The sequence below is a fragment of the Microcebus murinus genome, chromosome 4 (assembly GCF_040939455.1).
Source record: "Microcebus murinus isolate Inina chromosome 4, M.murinus_Inina_mat1.0, whole genome shotgun sequence".
NCBI classification, from domain to species: Eukaryota; Metazoa; Chordata; class Mammalia; order Primates; family Cheirogaleidae; genus Microcebus; species Microcebus murinus.
Window position 1 is genome coordinate 97,606,670 of NC_134107.1, and position 18,817 is coordinate 97,625,486.

Below are 18,817 nucleotides of genomic sequence, written 5' to 3' on the forward strand. Positions count from 1 at the left end.
CTCCATCTCCTGGGCTCAAACAATCCTCCTGCCTCAGCCTCCCAAGTAGCTGGGACTACAGGCATGTGCCACCATGCCCGAATAATTTTTTCTATATGTTTTTAGTTGTTTGGCTAATTTCTTTTTATTTATAGTAGAGATGGGGTCTCACTCTTGCTCAGGCTGGTCTCGAATTCCTGAACTCAAATGATCCGCCCACCTTGGCCTCCCAGAGAGAGTGCTAGGAGTACAGGCATGAGCCACCCCGCCCGGCCTATAGTAAGTTTTGAAATGGGGAAGTGTGAGTCCTCCAACTTTGTTCTTTTTTTTTTTTTTTTTTTTTTGAGACAGAGTCTCACTTTGTTGCCTAGGCTAGAGTGAGTGCCGTGGCGTCAGCCTAGCTCACAGCAACCTCAAACTCCTGGGCTCAAGCAATCCTTCTGCCTCAGCCTCCCAAGTGGCTGGGACTACAGGCATGCGCCACCATGCCCGGCTAATTTTTTCTATATATATTATTTGGCCAATTAATTTCTTTCTATTTATAGTAGAGACGGGGTCTCGCTCTTGCTCAGGCTGGTTTCGAACTCCTGACCTTGAGCAATCCGCCCACCTCGGCCTCCCAGAGTGCTAGGATTACAGGCGTGAGCCACCGCGCCCGGCCAACTTTGTTCTTTTTTAAGAGCGTTTTGTCTATTTGGGGTATCTTGAATTTCAATATGAATTTCAGGATCAGATTATCAATTTGTGCAAAGAAGCCTGCTGGAATTTTGATTGGTACTACAGTGAATCTCTAAATCAATTTGGGGAGTAAATCATTTTATTTATTTATTTATTTTTGAGACAAGGTCTCATTTTGTCACTCAGACTGGAATGCAGTAGAACAAGCATATCTCACTGCTTCATTAAACTCCTGGGCTCAAGCCATCCTCCTGCCTTAGCCTCCTGAGTAGCTGAGGCTACAGGTGCACGCCACCTGTGCCTGGCTAATTATTATTTTTTATTTTTCGTAAAGATGCCTCCCAAAGTACTAGGAATACAGACATGAGCTACTACACATGGCCAATAATGTCATTTTAGCAATATTACGTCATCCATTCCATGAACATGGGATGTCTTTCCATTTATTTAGGTCTTCTTTAATTTTTTTCAGCAACATTTTGTAGTTCTCAGTGCACAAGTCTTGTGCCTCCATGGTTAATTTTTTTCTAAGTATTTTATTCTTTTTGATGCTATTGTAAATAGAATTCTCTTAATTTCCTATTTGGTTTGTTAATTGCTACTGTAAAGAAAGACAACAAATTTTTGTGTGTTAATTTTGTATCCTGCAACTTTGCTGAATTTGTTTATTAGTTCTAAAGGTTCTTTTGTGGATTCTTTAGTGTTTTTACATATAAGATCCAGTCATCAGTGAACAGAGATAGTTTTACTTATTCTTTCCCATTTTGAATGCCTTTCTTTCTTTTTCTTGCCCAATGGCTATGGCTAGAACTTCCAGTACTATGTTGAATAGAAGTAGCAAAACCAGACATTCCTGTCTTATTTCTGATCTTAGAGAAAAGCTTTCAGTCTTTCACTATTGAGTAGATGTTAGCTGTGGCTTTTTCATATACAACTTTTTACCATGTTGAAGACGTTTCCTTCTGTTCCTAGTTTATTGAGTGTTTTTTGGTTTTTTTTTTTTTTTATCATGAAGGATGTTAGGTTTTGTCAAATGCTTTTTCTGCATTACTTGACATGATTGTGTGCTTTTTTCCTCGATCCTATTAATGTGGTATGTTACATTGATTTTCATATATTAAACCACCCTTGCATTCCAGGGATAAGTCTCATTTGGTCACGATATCCTCTAATAGGATATTGAATTTGGTTTGCTAGTATTTTGCTGAGGATTTTTGCTTTTTTATTCACAAGGAATATTGGTCTATCATTTTCTTATTTTTGTCTGGCTTTGGTATCAGGGTAATGCTTGCCTTATAGAATGAGTTAGGAAGCATTTTACTCCAGTTCAATTTTGGCAAAGAGTTTGAGAAGGATCAGTGTTAATTCTTCAAATATTTGGTAGAATTCATCAGCAAAGCCCTGTGGTCCTGGGTTTCTTTTGTTGGGGCGTTTTAATTACTGCTTCAATCTCTTTGTTCCTTATAGGTCTATTCAGATTTCCTATTTTTCCTTGAGCAGTTTTGGTAGTTTCTGTGTTTCTAGGAATTTGTCTATGTCATCTAGATTATCCAATTTGTTGGCATACAGTTATTCATAGTATTCCCTTATAATTCTTTTTGTTTTTGTAAAATTGATGGTGATGTCCCCTTTCATTTCTAATTTTAGTAATTTGCATCTTCTTTTTTTAATCAATCTAGCAAAAGATTTGTCAATTTTATTGATCTTTCCAAGGAACTGATTTTTTTCCCTTTTCTTTATCTCCACTCTAATCTTAATTTCCTTCCTTCTGCTATATTTGGGTTTAGTTTGCACTTTTTTCTAGTTCCTTAAAGTGTATATTATTCTTTCTTTTTAAATGTAGGCATTTACTGCTATAATTTTCCCTCTGAGTACTGCTTTCACTGAATCCCATGAGTTTTCGTATGGTGTTTGATTAAAATACTTTTTAAAAGAGCAGTTTGAGGTTCACAGCAAATTGGGTGGAAAGTACAGAGTTCCCATTTTCCCCCTGCCTCCATACACCTACAGCGTTTCCCATGATCAACACTCCGCACCAGAGTGGTACCTTTATTATGGGTGGGCAACTTGCGGCCTCAGGGCCACATGGGACCCTTTAGATCCCAAATGCGGCCCCTCGACCAAATCCAAACTTCACAGAACAAGTCACTTTATTAAAAGGTTTTGTTGTGTAAAATTTGGATTCAGTCAAAAGGCTGCACTCAAGGATCCAGAAGGCCACATGTGGCCCCAAAGCCACAGGTTCCCCACCCCGATCTGGATAATAATGAAGTATAGATTTTTTTTATTCTTTTAAATTTAAAAAAAAAATATGGGCCGGGCGCGGTGGCTCACGCCTGTAATCCTAGCTCTTGGGAGGCCGAGGCGGGCGGATTGCTCAAGGTCAGGAGTTCAAAACCAGCCTGAGCAAGAGCGAGACCCCGTCTCTACTATAAATAGAAAGAAATTAATTGGCCAACTGATATATATATAAAAAAAAATTAGCCGGGCATGGTGGCGCATGCCTGTAGTCCCAGCTACTCGGGAGGCTGAGGCAGAAGGATCGCTCGAGCCCAGGAGTTTGAGGTTGCTGTGAGCTAGGCTGACGCCACAGCACTCACTCTAGCCTGGGCAACAAAGCGAGACTCTGTCTCAAAAAAAAAAAAAAAAAAAAATATGGAATGCTTCACAAATTTTCGTGTCATCCTTGAGCAGGGGCCATGCTAATCTTCTCTGTATCATCCCAACTTTAGTATATGTGCTGCCGAAGCCAGCACAGAAGTATAGATTGATTGTAACAAATATGTATCACTCTGGGGGAAGCCGAATACATGGGGGCAGGAGGCAGATGGGAACTTTTGTACCTCTTGCTCAATTCTATGAATCTAAAACTGCTCTAAGAACTTTTTTTTTACTTCCATGTTCAAAACTTGTCTGACCTGTGCAACTTTCAGAGGAAAAGAAAAAATCTTCATAATCATTACATTTATATTCAGTTGCTTAGACATGTACATGATTAATGACAAGAGATCCTCCTTTGGTAAAACATGGCTCCATCCTAACTGATGAACAACTCAAACTGTGCTACAAACTGTGAATCTTTATCAACACGCTCCTGTGGAAGAGTATGGAAAGAGCAAGGGCTAATGAGGCAGAATGAAGTTCAAATCCTAGCTGAAGCACCTAACACTTTCATTTCTTGGACCAATTCCTTAATCCCTATGAACGGCTGATTTCTTATTTGTAAAACAGGTTTGCTACTTTAAAAATGATGTTACTTAAAAATGCCTGGGACATAGGCATCCGCATAATGTTAAGGAAAAAATAATACCAACATAGTTTCCATGAAAAAAATTATGTATGCAAACCTCAACTAAATATTAATAGTCTTTTGGCTGTAATAGGATAAGTAATTATATTACTCAAACTTCTATATTCTAAATTTCCTTTAGTAAATATTATTTCTTAAACATTACTTATGTTCAGGAGATAAACATTTTTTTAAAAAATCATAGTACATGGCCAGGCATAATACAGGCACTTTGGGAGGCTGAGGTGGGAGGATTGCTTGAGGCCAGGAGTTTCAGACCAGCCTGGACAATAGGGAGATCCCATCTCTACAAAAAAAAAAAAAAAAAAAAAAAAAAAAATCACAGCACCCAAATTGTAGAAAAGAATATTTTATTGAAACAGTTTTTCAATTAACAATGGAGCAAAGTACAATTTGACTCAAACCTGTCCAACCAGCTTCAACTGCTAATAAAAGAACTCAAACATACATGGGGTGGAGGGGAGGGGGGTAGGACCCTTAGGTCCCGTCTCTGCCAATGTGGCAAAAAAAAAAAAAAAAAAAAAAAGAGAGAGAAAAGACAAAATGACTGACACAACTAGGTTTGCTCTTGTCCTGGAGCTGGGGCTGCCACCCCAGCTCCTGCTACAGTTGGAACACTGGAGGACGGGCTCCCTGGACATCGGCATGGTGGGTAGGGGCCCAACCCCCATCCTAGCAGAGCAATGGAAGGCCAGTCCTGACTTTCTTCCTTTATCCACAAGGCCTGCCTCAAAAAGAGGTGGCATTTTTACATTCACACCATGGTGGTCTCTCCTTCCCCCAGGGTCTTGGGATAGGGGCTCACAGTAGAAAGCACATTTTGGTCAGCCCAGGGCGGGAAGGGATGTGATAAAGCTCTGTCTGGGAAAGGCAGGACAGCAGAAGAAGTGGGCAGGTAGTCACAGGAACCTGGGATGCCAGGCTACTGGGAAGATGCAGATTTTGACAGAGCCTGCAGGATGCTGGCATCCTGCACCAACCATTCCCCTAGGCCTTCCTGGGCCTGACAGCCCACAGGTGGGAGCTCCAGGGCTCTCACAGGTGGCACTCACTGGAGAGGTGGTGGATTCCCTTCTTCACTTTGTCCCTGCCTATTTTGGCCACTAGGGGTTATACACACAGGTGAGAATACTACACTGACTTCAGCCAGTCCAGATGGAAGGGCTTCAGGCAAGGGGCAAAGAGCTGCCCAATTCACACCAGGAAGCCAAGGAAACCCATGGGAAGAGAAGCCAGATGGGAATAGGTGGGTGGGTGATGGTGTTCGGGAAAAGAGAAGACCATGGAGGGAGAAAAGAACACAGGCACTCAGAAACCAAAACGAGTAACCAAGGTCCTGCAGACACTGGCCTGAATGGGACGTTGCTCTCACAGTGGAAGAGGAAAGGAGGGAAAGAAGGGTGACCGGAGAAGACGGGGGACTCCGCAGTATCCCAGGATATTCTTCCCACCACCAGGTCTCAGTCAACCACTGACAGCCATTCTCTTGCCTACCCACAGGCAAAGAATTAAGACATAATAGTGATTTTCCCCAAATTTAGGGCCTAGATGGGCAGGGAACCAGAGGGTGGGACTGGGAAAGAGAACAATTTCAGTTTTTAACCGCAGAGCTACTGAGGAAGGACCCAGTGAGCGCTGCCACTTCCTTTCCTTCCCTACACCTCCAATCACGGGTGAGAGAAAAGGACTCAAGCCCCTGAGGGCAGGACCACCCCCTTCCCCCACCCTCGATGTTTAATAAATAGCGGTGGTGGGAGAAGGGGGTGGAGACGAATGGGGAACGGGAGGCAGGGGTTATAGTTCATCGTTCTTCGAAGGCCGCTTCTGTCCTGCTGGCTGCTCCTTCTGTTCAGGTTCTGTTGGGACATGCGGAGAGCAAAGGGAGTAAGAGCAGGTGAGACAGCGGCAACTGGCCCAGTTCTTTGCAGAAATTCCCCTCAGACCCCGCCGGGCTTCCCAGCACACCCCGGCCCCACCCTCACCTGCTCCGGGACCTCCTAGCTCCAGAGGCTCAGTGTCCACTGCTTCAGACCCTGCTTTGGGGAAGGAATAGGTTAGTCCTTGCAGAAGGAAGAGGCTAAGGGAAGGGCTGGCCAACCGTTTCTGCAAAGAGCCAGTGAGTAAATATTTTACAACGTAGGTCACATTTGGTTTCTTTGCCTATATATTTTTTTCAAACAACCCTTTAAACATCCTGAGCTCATGGGCAGTCCAGCAACAGGCCGTGCCTGCCAATCTGCCTACCCCTGGACTGATGCAACATCCATGTTCCCAACCACAGTTTCCCCAACTCACGCGTCTCTGCTGTCTCAGGTTCTGAAAGGGGCTTTGCATCTTCAGTCTGGCCTGGAAGGAAACCAGGAGTAAGATATAGCCCCAGAAAGGAAACACGGCCTTCTCCCTGCCCAGCAGAACCTGGAGCCAGGCACTCGGTCTCACCTGCTGGCGTGATGACCTTCTCCCCCTGGTCACCAGCACTGGCATTGAGGGGAGGCTCTGCCCGCGTTCCATTCTTGTCCTTGGGCCTAGGCCGGGGCTTAGCAAACTTTGCCTTATTGAGTAGATACTGCACCTCCCGGTCCAGCGCCATCATCTTGACCTCAATGTCTTTTGAGAGCAACACGGGCTTCTCTGTGGCAGGAAGCTTGGCCTGCTCAGCCATAGTCGCATTCTTCCAGGCCTGTGGGTGAGACCAGGATAGGCTCCGAGCTAGCCGTGAAGAGAGCAGACACCTCTGTCCCAGATGGAATCACTCCCCGAACCAGCCTAAGGCTCCCCACTCAGACTGCAAATCATTCTGCACCCCTGGCCTAAGCCCCGGGCGCTGGGTCGACTCCTCCAAGAGCACTAACAGTCCCCCACAGTGTAGTCCCAACCTGCTCGCTGCTGCCTTGCATCCTACTACTCCAGTGTGGCTATAGCTGAACAAACCCTTGATTATTCCTTTCCTGACTCTTGACTTCTGAGTTCTGACATGACAAATTCGTATCACCTAGCCAAACCCTGGCCCTTCTTCTGAACCCAGCTCAAAGCCCAGCTCCCAAAGCAGCGTTCTCTCTCTCTAACTCTGTTGCCCAGGCTACAGTGCCCTGGCGTCAGCCTAGCTCACAGCAACCTTAAACTCCTGGGCTCAAGGAATCCTTCACCCTCAACCTCCCAAGTAGCTGGGACTACAGGTACGCCACCATGCCAGGCTAATTTTTTCTATATATTTTTAGTTGGCCAATTAATTTCTATTTTTTTTAGTAGAGACGGGGTCTCGCTCTTGCTCAGGCTGATTTCAAACTCCTGACCTTGAGCGATCCTCCGGCCTCGGCCTCCCAGACTGCTAGGATTACAGGCGTGACACCGCACCTGGCCGTTATGGCCCTTGTTTGGGACAAATCAGATGTGCATTCAGCTGCCTTTCTTTTTTTTTTTTTTTTTTTTTTTTTTTTCTTCAGCTGCCTTTCCAACTAGGTGCTATGTTAGGAGGTGTGGCTGCTGTGGCTCCACCTCCACCTCTCCCACACAGCCTAGGATGGCACAGGGCGCCCGCTACCTATCCAGGTAAGTATCCACACAGTGATTACCCAGGTCTCATTGATCACTTTCTCCAGCGTTGTCATCTCCACCTCAGTGAAGATCTGGTCCATCTCTGGGATGAGCCGGGCCCCCCTGGAAGCCAAAGAGAAGAAAATCAGCCCCCAAGAAAGGAGCCTGGGGTGCAGGGCGCAGAGTCAGTGCTCTGGGCAAGACTGAATAAAGAAGGACACAAGTGCCGCTCACTTGAGGAACATGCTGGAATGGTTGAGGAGATTATCGAGGGCAGATAGCCGTTCGGGCCACTTCCTGCGCTCTTCTACCCGGAAAAACAGCCCCTGGCACAGCTTCTTCAGTTCAGTCAGCTTCTCCTTCAGCATCTGGTGGAAGTTGGATGGCGCAGAGGGGTTGAAGGGATCACAGGAGAGCCTGAGGTCAGCCCCGCAGCCCTCTCTGTGGGCTCGTGTCCCAGCTCTCCTCACTCTTACCCTCTGAGAGGAAGGAGGGCTCCCATCCCATCCGCCATGTCCCGGGAAGCCCCTTACCGCTGTGGTGGCCCCAAAACCCTCGTCCTCCAGCCAGGTGGACGTGGCACTGAGTTTCCCAGCGATCTCCTCACGCTGTTCCTCAGTGGACACTTCCTGGTACTCAGGCTGGTAGAGCTTGTCCTAGGGAGGGACAAGTGTGCACATGCAGTGAGCCCAAGCGCGAGGCTCACAGAGCCAGATGCCCCAAAACACAAGCCCCAGGGCTGGGGGTGCTGCGCCTCCCAGCCTGCTGACCTGGGTCTCAAAGATGAACGCTTCCAGGCTGTTGGCAGCTTTCTCCCGTTCCTGCTTCTCTAGGTCTCGGAGTGTCAAGTCCCGAAGTCTGTGGGACAAAGGAGCGGCAGGGAAGAGGGAGGGCAGCTTAGAACTTGGACCCTGTGTCAGACGGCTCTCTCCGTCCCAGAGGGTCATCCCATAGCCTGCCCACCCTATACACGCACACAGGTGTGCACACACACTGGCTGTCTTTACTTACTTCTGCACTGAGCGAGCCAGCTCGTCCTCTGGCAAGTCAGGCAGGTCCAGAACAACCAGCTCCACCCCGATTTCCTCCACCATTTTCTGCTTCTTGGCAGGCTTCTGCTTCTTTTCTTCCTCTGGGGCTGGAGGGACACCCTCAGGCCCTGCCGCCCCCTTCTCACTTGGCTTCTGGGTGGGAAGAATTGAGAACATTGGTTAAGGCCTCAACCCTTCTACATTCGCCACAGGGCAGGAAGTGAAGTAGGCGCCCACTCCCTTAGCCTCTGGGTCCACAATGGCCTTACTGCCCACAGCTCACCTGGGCCTCAGCCTTGTCCCCATTGTCTTCTTCTGGGGCCTTTTCTCCCTCAGAGGCCGTGTCTCCCTTAGGCTCAGGGGGTGGGGGCTGAGAGGTATCTTCCGCCGGGGCCTCGCCTTCCTCCTTGAGCTCCACTTGCTCCCCAGGCTCATCCCTGTTCCCCTCTGCAGGGCTCTCCTCCTCCTCCTGGGAAGCAATCACAGGCCCACGTAAGACTCCCAGGCAGACCCCACGGGTCAGGCCTGGCCTCGGCAATGGTGGAGCCCCTGGCTCTGCTTTGAAGGTGTGCATCACGCAGGATACAGCTTGAGGTAGACAGGTGACAACTGTATGGAAGCGGAGAGTGGGCTGTGTGGACTGCAACAGTCTAGCTGGACAAAGGGAGCGCACCTGGAGACGGGGGAGTGGGCCTGGGAGCACGGGCACAGGGAACCGCTCAGAGCCCAGAGGAGCCCGAGGAGTGTACAGCTAACTTGGCGTGGGCTAAGAGGTGGGGAAGGCCCACCCCCACTCCCTGTCCCTGCTGCCACCGCACACCCTCCCCCATGCTTTCCTGGCTCCGCCCTGCACTCACCTGAACAGTATCAGTGCCGTTCTCTTTGGCCTCTGGTGTGGTGCCACCTCCAAACAGGCTGGAAATGGTGTTGCCAAGTTCTAGGGTAGAAGAAAGCCCCAAGACTCAAAAGGGGACCATAGCAGTGACTCTGCCTCCCCACCTGGAGGCAATGTGCTGTCCACCTGCCCAAACTGCACACGAGTGTATTCTCTCTCACACACACACAGACACACACCGTGCACACACTCATCTTACTGGTAAGGGTCGATTCCTCTTCTGGGCTGTCCTCCACCAACGTCTCAAATACAGACTCCACCTGGAAATGGTTCAAAGTGAAGAAACACACAGGCTAAGACACCTTTTCTCTGCAAACACCCTACTGAAGTGGGGTCTGCTCCAGCATGCCGCATGCCAAACTGTGCAGGACTAGCCGCACCTGACTTTCCTACGGACTCATGGATGGTGGTCCACCTGCTTTGACTGTGAGCCCTCGGAGCACAGCATCCCAGCTCCTCTTCCCCTCAGAGCTCTTCAAGTCTCCACCCACTAACAGTCTGAGCTGTCATCTCCCACAGTATATTCTAAAAGACACTAATCCCTAGAACCGTTCTTCAAAAATGGGTTCCTCAGCCATTCTATAGTTCCCTCTAAGAAATTTACAATGCTCACAAGCATTTACACTCTATGAAGTGGCCCACACCAGATCACTGCTTAGCTCTGTTTACAGCCAAGATTTATCTGATTCTCAAACCCTTTCTGGTGATCATATCCTAATACCACATGGAACTTGCTTTGGAAAAGGCTGGCAGGGTCAAGGCCCTTGCCCTGCACTGGGTGTCCCCTTTTGTGCTCACCCTGTCTAGACTGAGCACACCACTCTCATCCAGGTTGAAGTGAGCCTTGATGCCCTTGGACTCGTAGTCCGGATGCTTCTTGAAGCTCTCACCCACACCTTTTAGCTTCACTGTGGTCAGATTTGGGGAGCCAAATACCCTGGTTGGAAAAGAAAGAGAAGTTCAAGAAGACCCACCCAGCCCATCTCCAACTCCAGACCACACGGTCTCCTGGCACAGATGTCAGGGCCCTCCCCCAGGACACACCCAGGAGGATGGAAGCATTCTCCAGAGAAGGTGCTTACAACCTAATCCTAACCGCGCAGCCCACTTCCCCTGTTTTATTTTTTTTTTTAAACTTTTTTTTTATTCCTTTATTTATTATTTTTTTTTTCCATTTTCAGTTGGCCAATTAACGTTTTTTTTTTTTTTTTTTTTATTTTTAGTAGAGACGGGGTCTCAGCTCTTGCTCAGGCTGGTCTTGAACTTCTGAGCTCCAACGATCCACCCGCCTCGGCCTCCCAGAGAGCTAGGATTACAGGCGTGAGCCACAGCGTCCGGCCCACTTCCCCTGTTTTAGCCCTGCGGGCCCCACCTCCTCCTTCACCCCCTGGGTCATCTGGCAGCCATGCCTCCCTCTCCCTGGAGCTCCCATCTTGCCCCCCGCCCCTCACCGAAGATCCTCAGGCCCCAGGAAGCCCAGGTCACCGTAGTTGATGTGGAAGTTGAAATCATGGCTATAGCGGTTAAAGGTGATGACTTTGCGTTGAGGGTAGGGCCCCATCCGGGAGAAGAGGACGCGTTTATTGTGCTTCAGGCTGCGAACCCCTTCAGGCTCCTCCACCTCCCGAGTGAACTCCACCTGCACCACAGGCAGAGAGAAAGCACACTGGAGAACCAGGGCAGGTTCTCAGGTGGGGGACAGAGGACATCTCTTAGCCAACAGATAAAGGCACAGGCTAAAGCACAAGGGAAGATCCCACTCAGAGACATAAAGGGAGCTTGCCGCCTGATCAGTCAGGCCTACTCACCAGGATGGGGTAGACCACAGCATCTCGGACTACAAAGGGCTTCACCTTGAAGGCTTTGCTGAGTGCAGCTGCCTGGTACACAGCCCCCATGGCGGCTGCCTCATCTGCGTTGATGTTCTTCCCTAGCTCCTCCCTAGGAAAGTCCCGAGCTTCAGCATCGCCCACCCTGGAGCACCTAGCCTGGACTCCCTCCCCTCAGCCCTGCCCTAGGCAGGACTAGGCCTGCTGCCCCTACCCCCACACTCACTTGCCCACGGCCTTCAGCAGCACCTCCTGAACTTTGGGGACTCGAGTGGCCCCACCCACCAGGATCACCTGCTCAATCTCATCCTGCAGAGGAGGTAAGAACAAGGGGTGGGACAGCACAGTTAACCCTCCTCTCCTCAGCACTGACTCTTCCCTTGACATCCCACGTGTCTCCTACCCTGTTCCCCACCGGGCAGCACACCCTCCCCCTGCTCCCTCACCAAATTCATTTCGGCACTCTGGAGGGCCTGCTGCACTGGCCCAGGCACACGCTCAAACAAGTCTGCACACAACTCCTCAAATTCCACTCGGGTCACTTTTGCCTTGAAGTCCACATCATCCATCAGGCCCTCGATCTGGGGGAGGATGAGGAGTGTCAGAGTGTTCTCACCCAGGTCCTGTTCTCTGGGTGAGCAGGACAGAAACCAAGGGAATAGGACTTTGGGAGGATGGCAGAGGGACACAAAAAATGGAATGAGCCATGCCAGGCACAGCAGCCCAGCTGATAGGTAGCAGGGTCCTCTACCCTCTAGGTGGGACAAGCTTGCCCTCAAAGCAGCTACACGTGGGCACCTGTGCCATGTGGTCAGCATTGGCACTCAGGACGGTTTTGAGCCGATTCGCCTCGCGCAGCAGCTTGGCCATGGCACGAGGGTTCTCGCGCACGTCCTTTGCCTTCTGGCCCTTGCGCTGCTCATTGAAAAGCCCAGCCAGGTGCTCACGCAGCCGGAGCTCCATCTCTAGGCCCCCCAGGGTGCGGTCAAACCTGTTCAGAAAAGGGAGAAGAAAAAAACGTAAGGCACGTATAGGGTCCCAACACCTGCACAGGAGCCTCTCATCCTCACATGGCACCATACCCCTGCTTTGGGGGACCCTGTTCACCCCAATGCCCCAAGTGTGGACACACACTCTGTCCTCAACTCATCACAGCACAGCTGACATCTCATGGTGACAGTTCTTCACCCAATCATTCAGCAGTATTTACTGAGCACCAATTATACACTTGTCTTTGGGAACACATAGTGGGGGGAAGTGGGGAGGAGACAGGGTCCCTGCTGTCAAAAAGCTGAATAACTACATAAATGTGAACTTAAAACCATCATGTGGATATAAAGGTATGGTAGATAATGCTAGTAGAATACGTGCATGGAGGATTTGAGGTATTGAGGGATGTCCAGGGAAGCAGCTATGAAAAAATGATGCTAAACTGAAACCCGAAGGATGAGCTGGAGTTAACTAGGTGGAGAAGAAAGAACGTTCTGGACAGAGGGAACAGTGCTTGTAAAGACTCTGAGGTAGGAGAGAGGACAGCAAATTTCAAAGCTGGGGCTCAAAGAGCAAGAGGGCTCAGGGTTGGAGATAAGATGCAGAAGGCAGAGCTGAGACAGGTGCAAGGAAAGTTTTGGAGTCACTGAAGGGTTTTTAACCACTTCGGTACGAGCGTCGACTATAGTCTACAGCTACAGATGAACGCGCACAGCCGAGTGTCAACTTTAACCGACAGCCATGATATGAAGGCACACAGCCAAGCATCGACTTTAGCCGACAGCCATGATGTGACTTTTCTAATTTTTTATTTATCAAAATAAAATTGTGATAAGTCAAAATAACATTTAAAAATGACGTAATGAAAACATGTATGTATATGTTACCTATTCTGATTTACATTACAAGTAAAGCTGCCTGTAAAGTAAAACAAGCTTTCAGTGCTTTAAAGCTTTCCTCATCACACAAGGGCAAAACGGATTCGGTGTCAATGCACAGCACAAACTATCGTGTGGACTATGACTGCCGGCTGTGGTCAAGGTTTCGTGGCCGGTGAGCGCTGTACCAAAGTGTTTAAAGAAACAAGTCACAATCAGATTGGCATTTTATTTATTTATTTATTTTTGAGACAGAGTCTCACTCTGTTGCCCGGGCTAGAGTGCCGTGGCATCAGCCTAGCTCACAGCAACCTCAAACTCCTGGGCTCAAGCAATCCTCCTGCCTCAGCCTCCCGAGTAGCTGGGATTACAGGCATGCACCACCATGCCTGGCTAATTTTTTCTATATATATTTCTAGTTGGCCAATTAATTTCTTTCTATTCTTAGTAGAGACAGAGTCTCGCTCTTGCTCAGGCTGGTTTCCAACTCCTGACCTTGAGTGATCCTCCCGCCTTGGCCTCCCAGAGTGCTAGGATTACAGGCATGAGCCACCACACCGGCCCAGATTGGCATTTTAAAAAGAACCCTTTGGCTGCAATATGGAGAAAGAACTGAAAGCAGACATCACTAGGAAGAGGGAGATCTTTTTAAATTCTGCAGATAAGAGGTGACAGTAGCTTGGACAAGGGTGGTAATGGTGAAGACGGACAGGAAAAGATGGGTTCAAGAAATAAGACAACAGTGATAAGTTATTTAAGTAAATGGTAAATGACAGAAGATCAAAACAATGATTGAATCTGACAGCCTACATATGGCCTGCAGCCTTGTGGATTTCCTTAAGTTCAGGAAGTTCCCTGCCTTTCAATCTTTCCAAACTGTCCTCCTCTTCTCTCCGCTTCCCCTTATTCTTTGTGAGTGGTCCCCCATGATGACTGATGCTTTATCCAGGAGAACATTCCTGCAGAGAGCAGGAGAGTGAAGCATTCGCTCCTCCAAGAAGAAACCCCTGACCCGAGGGTCTTAACAAGAAGCCCTCCTCCCAGCACCTGCTTACCCCACTCCCTGGATCTGTAGCTGTGGCTGCATCCCAGCTTCCTTAGTCTTCACAGTCTGGTAGGTCACAATGGTGCACACGGTGCTGCCTGAGCCCATGTCATAGAACATGACATTCTGTAGCGACATTAAAGCAACTGTCACAGGAACCTTATCAAGCTGCAGGGGGCATGCCTGCCTCCAAAGGGCTGCCTGCCTCTCTGTGTAAAGCCGAGTTGCTACAACAGGGGCTGAGAGGAGACTGTTGCTGCATTCTTCCAAGAGCCAGCCATGCAAACAAGATGCAAAATGGGCCTCGTAGCCTCCATCCTAGACTCAGCCACCCTGTATGTCTGGTCAGAAGGCCTCCCTGGCTCACCTGGGCAGTGGTGTTGATATCTTTCCGGCGGAAGACACCATAGCTGAGGGCAGTAGCAGTGTTATCATTGATGAGCTGCAGCACTTTGAGGCCAGCCATGCGAGCAGCCTGCAGCACAGCTCGGCGCTCTGCCTGGTTAAAGAAGGCTGGCACGGTGATCACTGCATCCTTGATGGGCTGTTCTACAAAGGACAACAGAACAGGGTTCCACCAGCTCCACATCTTAGATGAGGGTTTCCAATCTTAACACTACTGACATTTGGGGGCAGATATTGTTTTTTTTTTTCCATGGAGACAGGGTCTTGCTCTGTCACCCGAGCCTACTAGATGCCCCAGTTATGACAAGCAAATATGTCTTCGACATTGCCAAATGTTCCCTGAGAGGCTAATCTGCTCCTGTTTGAGAATCACTGCCTTAAATCCTGGGCAGCCTAGCCACCACTGGCCAACCTGGCCACTTACCTGCAAAATCTTCAGCCAGGGAACGGGAGTAATTGAGAACCATGCCTAGCACCTCCTCTGGTGAGAACTGCATTTGCCTGAGGGGAGAGAGGGTAGGTGGAGACAAGGACAGCCAGGCATTAAGGCAGAACAATCATGAACACAGGGTAGTGACGAGCAAAACAGAGCTGCTGAGCCCACCTTCCCCAACAGACTCACGGGCTGATCTGGAAGTGCACAGTCTGCCTCTGTGGGTCAAAGCTTAGCTCATGCTCTGGGAAACGGGCACGGTAAAGGGCCACGTGGGGGTTATCTGCCTGTTTCCCCAGGAGGTGCTGGAAGTAACGTAGCGTAGCCTTTGGATTCTTGATGGCCTAAGAGGTAAAGGAGCGGAGTCTTAGGCTGCCAAGCCCACCATCACCTATCTCTTACATGACAGAGATTGATAAAGAAACAGACTTTGGGGTCTACCATCTCCTCTCCTCTGCCCACCATTCTAGGAAGGGAAGTTGCTAGTTTACCATGCCTGCTGCACTGTCTCCAAAGAATCTTTCATTTTCTTTCAGGGTCACAGTCACTGGGGTTTTCCTCCGGGATTCCCTAAAGAAAAGAGACATTGGGCCCAGATGCCTACAGCAGGGTGTGGACTCAGGAGCCTCAATGCACGCGCGCACACACACATACACACACACACACACTCAGACACCAAAGTCAGCTGTGGGTCTATAAAGAGCGCACACTCACTTGAGCCCAGACTCCCTCATTCCCCACCCTTGACATTAGGGCCACCCTCACTTGTTCAAGACAATTTCCATGGGCACTCCAGGCTTGACAATGGCCACCTTCATGGATTCACTGCCCAGGTCCACAGACATCACTGCCAGCGTATCTGGAGGAAAAACAGGTTTATCAATTAGCCCCCTTTCCCTACCTTCCTGAGGCCCCTCTAATCAAAGCATACCACTTTCCATGGAGAAACTAAAACAGAAAAAGGCAAAGAAAAAAGCCTGCACAAAGCAATTCAAGAGACTTCTGAGTGGGAGCCTCATGCCCCCTTCCCACACATCACTTGCTCATGTATTCTTCCAATCCTTCTGCTCAGGTACACACCACTTAGTGCCAGCAGGTCTGCCAAGAGCACAGCTATCACGGCCCAACAGGCTAGCCTCCTTGGCCTCTGCCTCCTGACTGTGGCTGCCATCATGACCCTGGGGGAGAAGGAAAAAACCACTTGTAACTGGATGCCCTTAGTGAAGGAGATAGAACCACATCCAAGAGTGGAGAAGCTGTAAGATTCATACCTGCTCCACCCTCACACAGGGCAGAGCAGCCTACACCTCCTTCCCTCCCTCCTGATGAGTACCAACCACTCTCTAATCATCCCAAAAGTGTCCATACAAAGGCCCAAGCGAAATAGCACGGGTCCTCAGCTTTACCACATCCCTAAACAGAGAAGGTACTGGGACAAGAGACCAGAGCTTTCTGTCCACTGCACAAACAATAAGTGGCGCACAGTAGCACTGAGTCTGTCCTCAAGACACCTGGGGTGCGGCCAAGGATCCCCGCCCAGAGCTCAACTACTCCCCACACCTGGAGCTTCCCTGCTGGTGGGGAAAGCCAGGCTGGGCCTGGACGGGAACTGAGAGGTGATGACGTTGGGGTGGCTGGGATGGAAGAAGGGCCTGTCTCCACCTCGGCATCCCCGCGGGTTGTCCCGCCTACTCCCCTTCCCCAGCCCGGCTGTCCACACGGACACTGTGCCAGGAGCAGTGAGGTTCCTTACGGGAAGGGTATCGGGTCCCGGTGTTCGCCTAAGCCTCACCTGACGAAGGCGGCGGCTCCCACTCCCGGAAACGGATCCCGGCCCACCCCTAGCGCGTGGGGGCAGCCCGAGGGCCGAGCTGCGGGGCCCACAGTGCGGGGCCAAGCGCCCCGGCGTCCGTGCGGCCCTCACTCCCGCTGCCGACCCGCCCCCGGAGCTAGCACGCTGTCTCCTCTAGGAGTGGTGGCCGGCCCCCATCTCCATCCCCACCGCCGCTACCTCTTGCCTCCGCTCCTGTGGCCCCAGCTCGGGCACTAACGCGGCGCGGACGTACCCACGAGGCCGGCAGCGCGCCCCACAGCCTGCGCCCTTCACAACTCCCCTCGGTTTGCAAACTGTTACATTAGCCACCAACCTCTCGGCGGCGTCTCGCGCACCAGCCGGCCCCGGACGCGGCGCGCGCTCATTGGAGCCTCCACGGCCGGGCCCTGCGCCGCGCGCCAGGCCCCGCCCCCGCCGCCCGGCGCGCGCTCCCATTGGGCCACGTCCTGGGCCCGCCCCCTCCTCCTGCTCCGGCCCGGCCCGGGGGCGGCGGGCCCAGGCCACCAGTTGGGAGAAACTGCCGGCGCCGGCCGGGCATTGGACCACGTCACGGAGCGTCGCATTCCGCTCCCTCCTCCCCAGCGCCGGCCCCACGGCGTCCGTGGGACCTTTTCCGGCCTCAGTGTTGGGTGCATCACTGCCGGGGCTCGGGAGTGACCCGGGCCTCGAACAAGTGGGGTGCACGGTCAGTCCCACAATCGAGTTTCTTCTTCCGCTCACTCGAGGAGCCCCAGCGAGTGCCCAGTAGGAGTGATGGGCATCCGGTCCGCAGCCGCGCGGAAGGGGCGCTTGCTAGCCGGTTGATACTGAGCCGCCTGCCCTTGGCTTTGGATAGACAGAGAATGGCTGCGCTTCGAGCCTGCCCCAACCGCCCTCTGTTTCGTTGAGGAAACTTAAGCCACAAAAAAATGTTCGCTGATGAGTCGGAGATAACTAAGAGGTGGCAGAATTTGACCTGGACTCCTTAACTCTAAGCCCCTTTTGTATGAGAAAGAATATTCCAAACTGTACAATGCTACAAAAGATACTTTTCTGAGGCTATAATTGGTTGGGCATATATACACTAGCTGCTATTTCTGTTCCATTCCATCTTGTATACCTTCCCTTCTGTAATGTAACAGAGGAGGGAGGGAGTTAAAGCACCTCACTCCCTCGTCTGTTACCTTATAGCTCCATAGAAATGTGCAAGGTCCTTAGAGAACGCACTTTTCTTAAATGTGAGTGGATATCAGTCGCCTGTTTTCTCTCTCGCTAAATGGATGCCTTGGGCTCCCTTCATGGAAGGCTCTCTTGAAGGCCCTGGCTGTCATGGCCCGGACTTTGTCAAACCCAAGGTTGTTTAAGGAACTTTCATCTGTTCCTTTCTCTACATTTTTCATGATGGGTAGATAGAGAGATAATAGTTGGGTGTCTCTGCTTAGAAGGGAAGCCTAACTGGCAGTACCATGGAGAGTCTATTGTTCTTTCTTTTAAGAATAGGTAGCAGAGAAGTTGGTAGAAAAAAAGAGAAATTCGCTTAAAATTTTAATACAACTTAATTACACAAATAACACACAAATGTAATCTCGGAAAAAAATCATTCTAGAGGAAGCTTAATCTTGACACCAACACAACCTCTCCCCTCTCCTCTGGAAGTAATTGCTGTTATCATAGTGCTGTGTAACCTGTCAGGCCTTTTCTTTTCACACACATAAATATCTCTCCAGAAACGTAAGGTTTTTTTGTTTGTTTGTTTGAAACAGAGTCTCAATGTCGACCCAGCTAGAGTGCAGTGGGGTCATCATAGCTCACTGTAGCTTCAGAGTCCCAGGCTCAAGCGATCCTCCTGCCTTAGCCTCCCAAGTAGCTGGGACTGCAGGTACGTGCCACCATACCCAGCTCATTTTTCTATTTTTTAGTAGAGACCGGGTCTCACTCTTGCTCAGGCTGGTCTCCAACTCCTGAGCTCAAGTGATCCTCCTGCCTTGGCCTCCCAG

At 50.1% G+C, this 18,817-nt stretch overlaps 1 protein-coding gene and 1 non-coding gene across 4 annotated transcripts; both read right to left on the reverse strand.

Moving 5' to 3' along the window:
- Positions 1-3,306: 3,306 nt before the first annotated feature.
- Positions 3,307-3,413, reverse strand: LOC142870725 (U6 spliceosomal RNA). The gene has a single exon (XR_012919070.1). It is a non-coding gene; the product is annotated as a U6 spliceosomal RNA (small nuclear RNA).
- An 887-nt stretch (positions 3,414-4,300) lies between these two features.
- HYOU1 (hypoxia up-regulated 1) lies at positions 4,301-17,235 on the reverse strand. 3 transcript variants are annotated; one of them, XM_012773566.3, is made up of 26 exons: positions 17,155-17,235; positions 16,088-16,185; positions 15,773-15,866; positions 15,499-15,577; positions 15,197-15,351; positions 14,999-15,075; positions 14,537-14,718; positions 14,180-14,295; positions 12,055-12,247; positions 11,703-11,837; positions 11,483-11,565; positions 11,236-11,368; positions 10,879-11,066; positions 10,226-10,364; positions 9,627-9,687; positions 9,390-9,469; positions 8,816-9,001; positions 8,513-8,685; positions 8,272-8,359; positions 8,035-8,157; positions 7,736-7,869; positions 7,540-7,624; positions 6,407-6,647; positions 6,263-6,313; positions 5,950-6,000; positions 4,301-5,823 (listed from the first exon to the last, which is right to left on the reverse strand). In XM_012773566.3, the coding sequence occupies exons 2-26, from the start codon at positions 16,179-16,181 to the stop codon at positions 5,762-5,764; spliced, it is 3,003 nt and encodes a 1,000-aa protein (XP_012629020.2). In that variant the 5' UTR covers positions 16,182-16,185; positions 17,155-17,235; the 3' UTR covers positions 4,301-5,761. The 3 variants fall into 3 exon arrangements, with proteins under 3 accessions (XP_012629020.2, XP_012629019.2, XP_012629018.2); XM_012773565.2 differs by having other exon boundaries at positions 17,074-17,209; XM_012773564.2 differs by lacking the exon at positions 17,155-17,235 and adding an exon at positions 17,019-17,144.
- Between the last annotated feature and the right edge of the window lie 1,582 nt (positions 17,236-18,817).

Excerpts from the sequence above, each read along its gene's own strand:
- HYOU1 (XM_012773566.3), bottom strand. The coding sequence starts at position 16,181 with ATGATGGCAGCCACAGTCAGGAGGCAGAGGCCAAGGAGGCTAGCCTGT. Across the intron at positions 14,719-14,998 it reads CCTGGCTGAAGATTTTGCAG|AACAGCCCATCAAGGATGCA; the intron begins GTAAGTGGCCAG and ends TGTCCTTTGTAG. Across the intron at positions 11,369-11,482 it reads CTGCTGAAGGCCGTGGGCAA|GGAGGAGCTAGGGAAGAACA; the intron begins GTGAGTGTGGGG and ends GGACTTTCCTAG.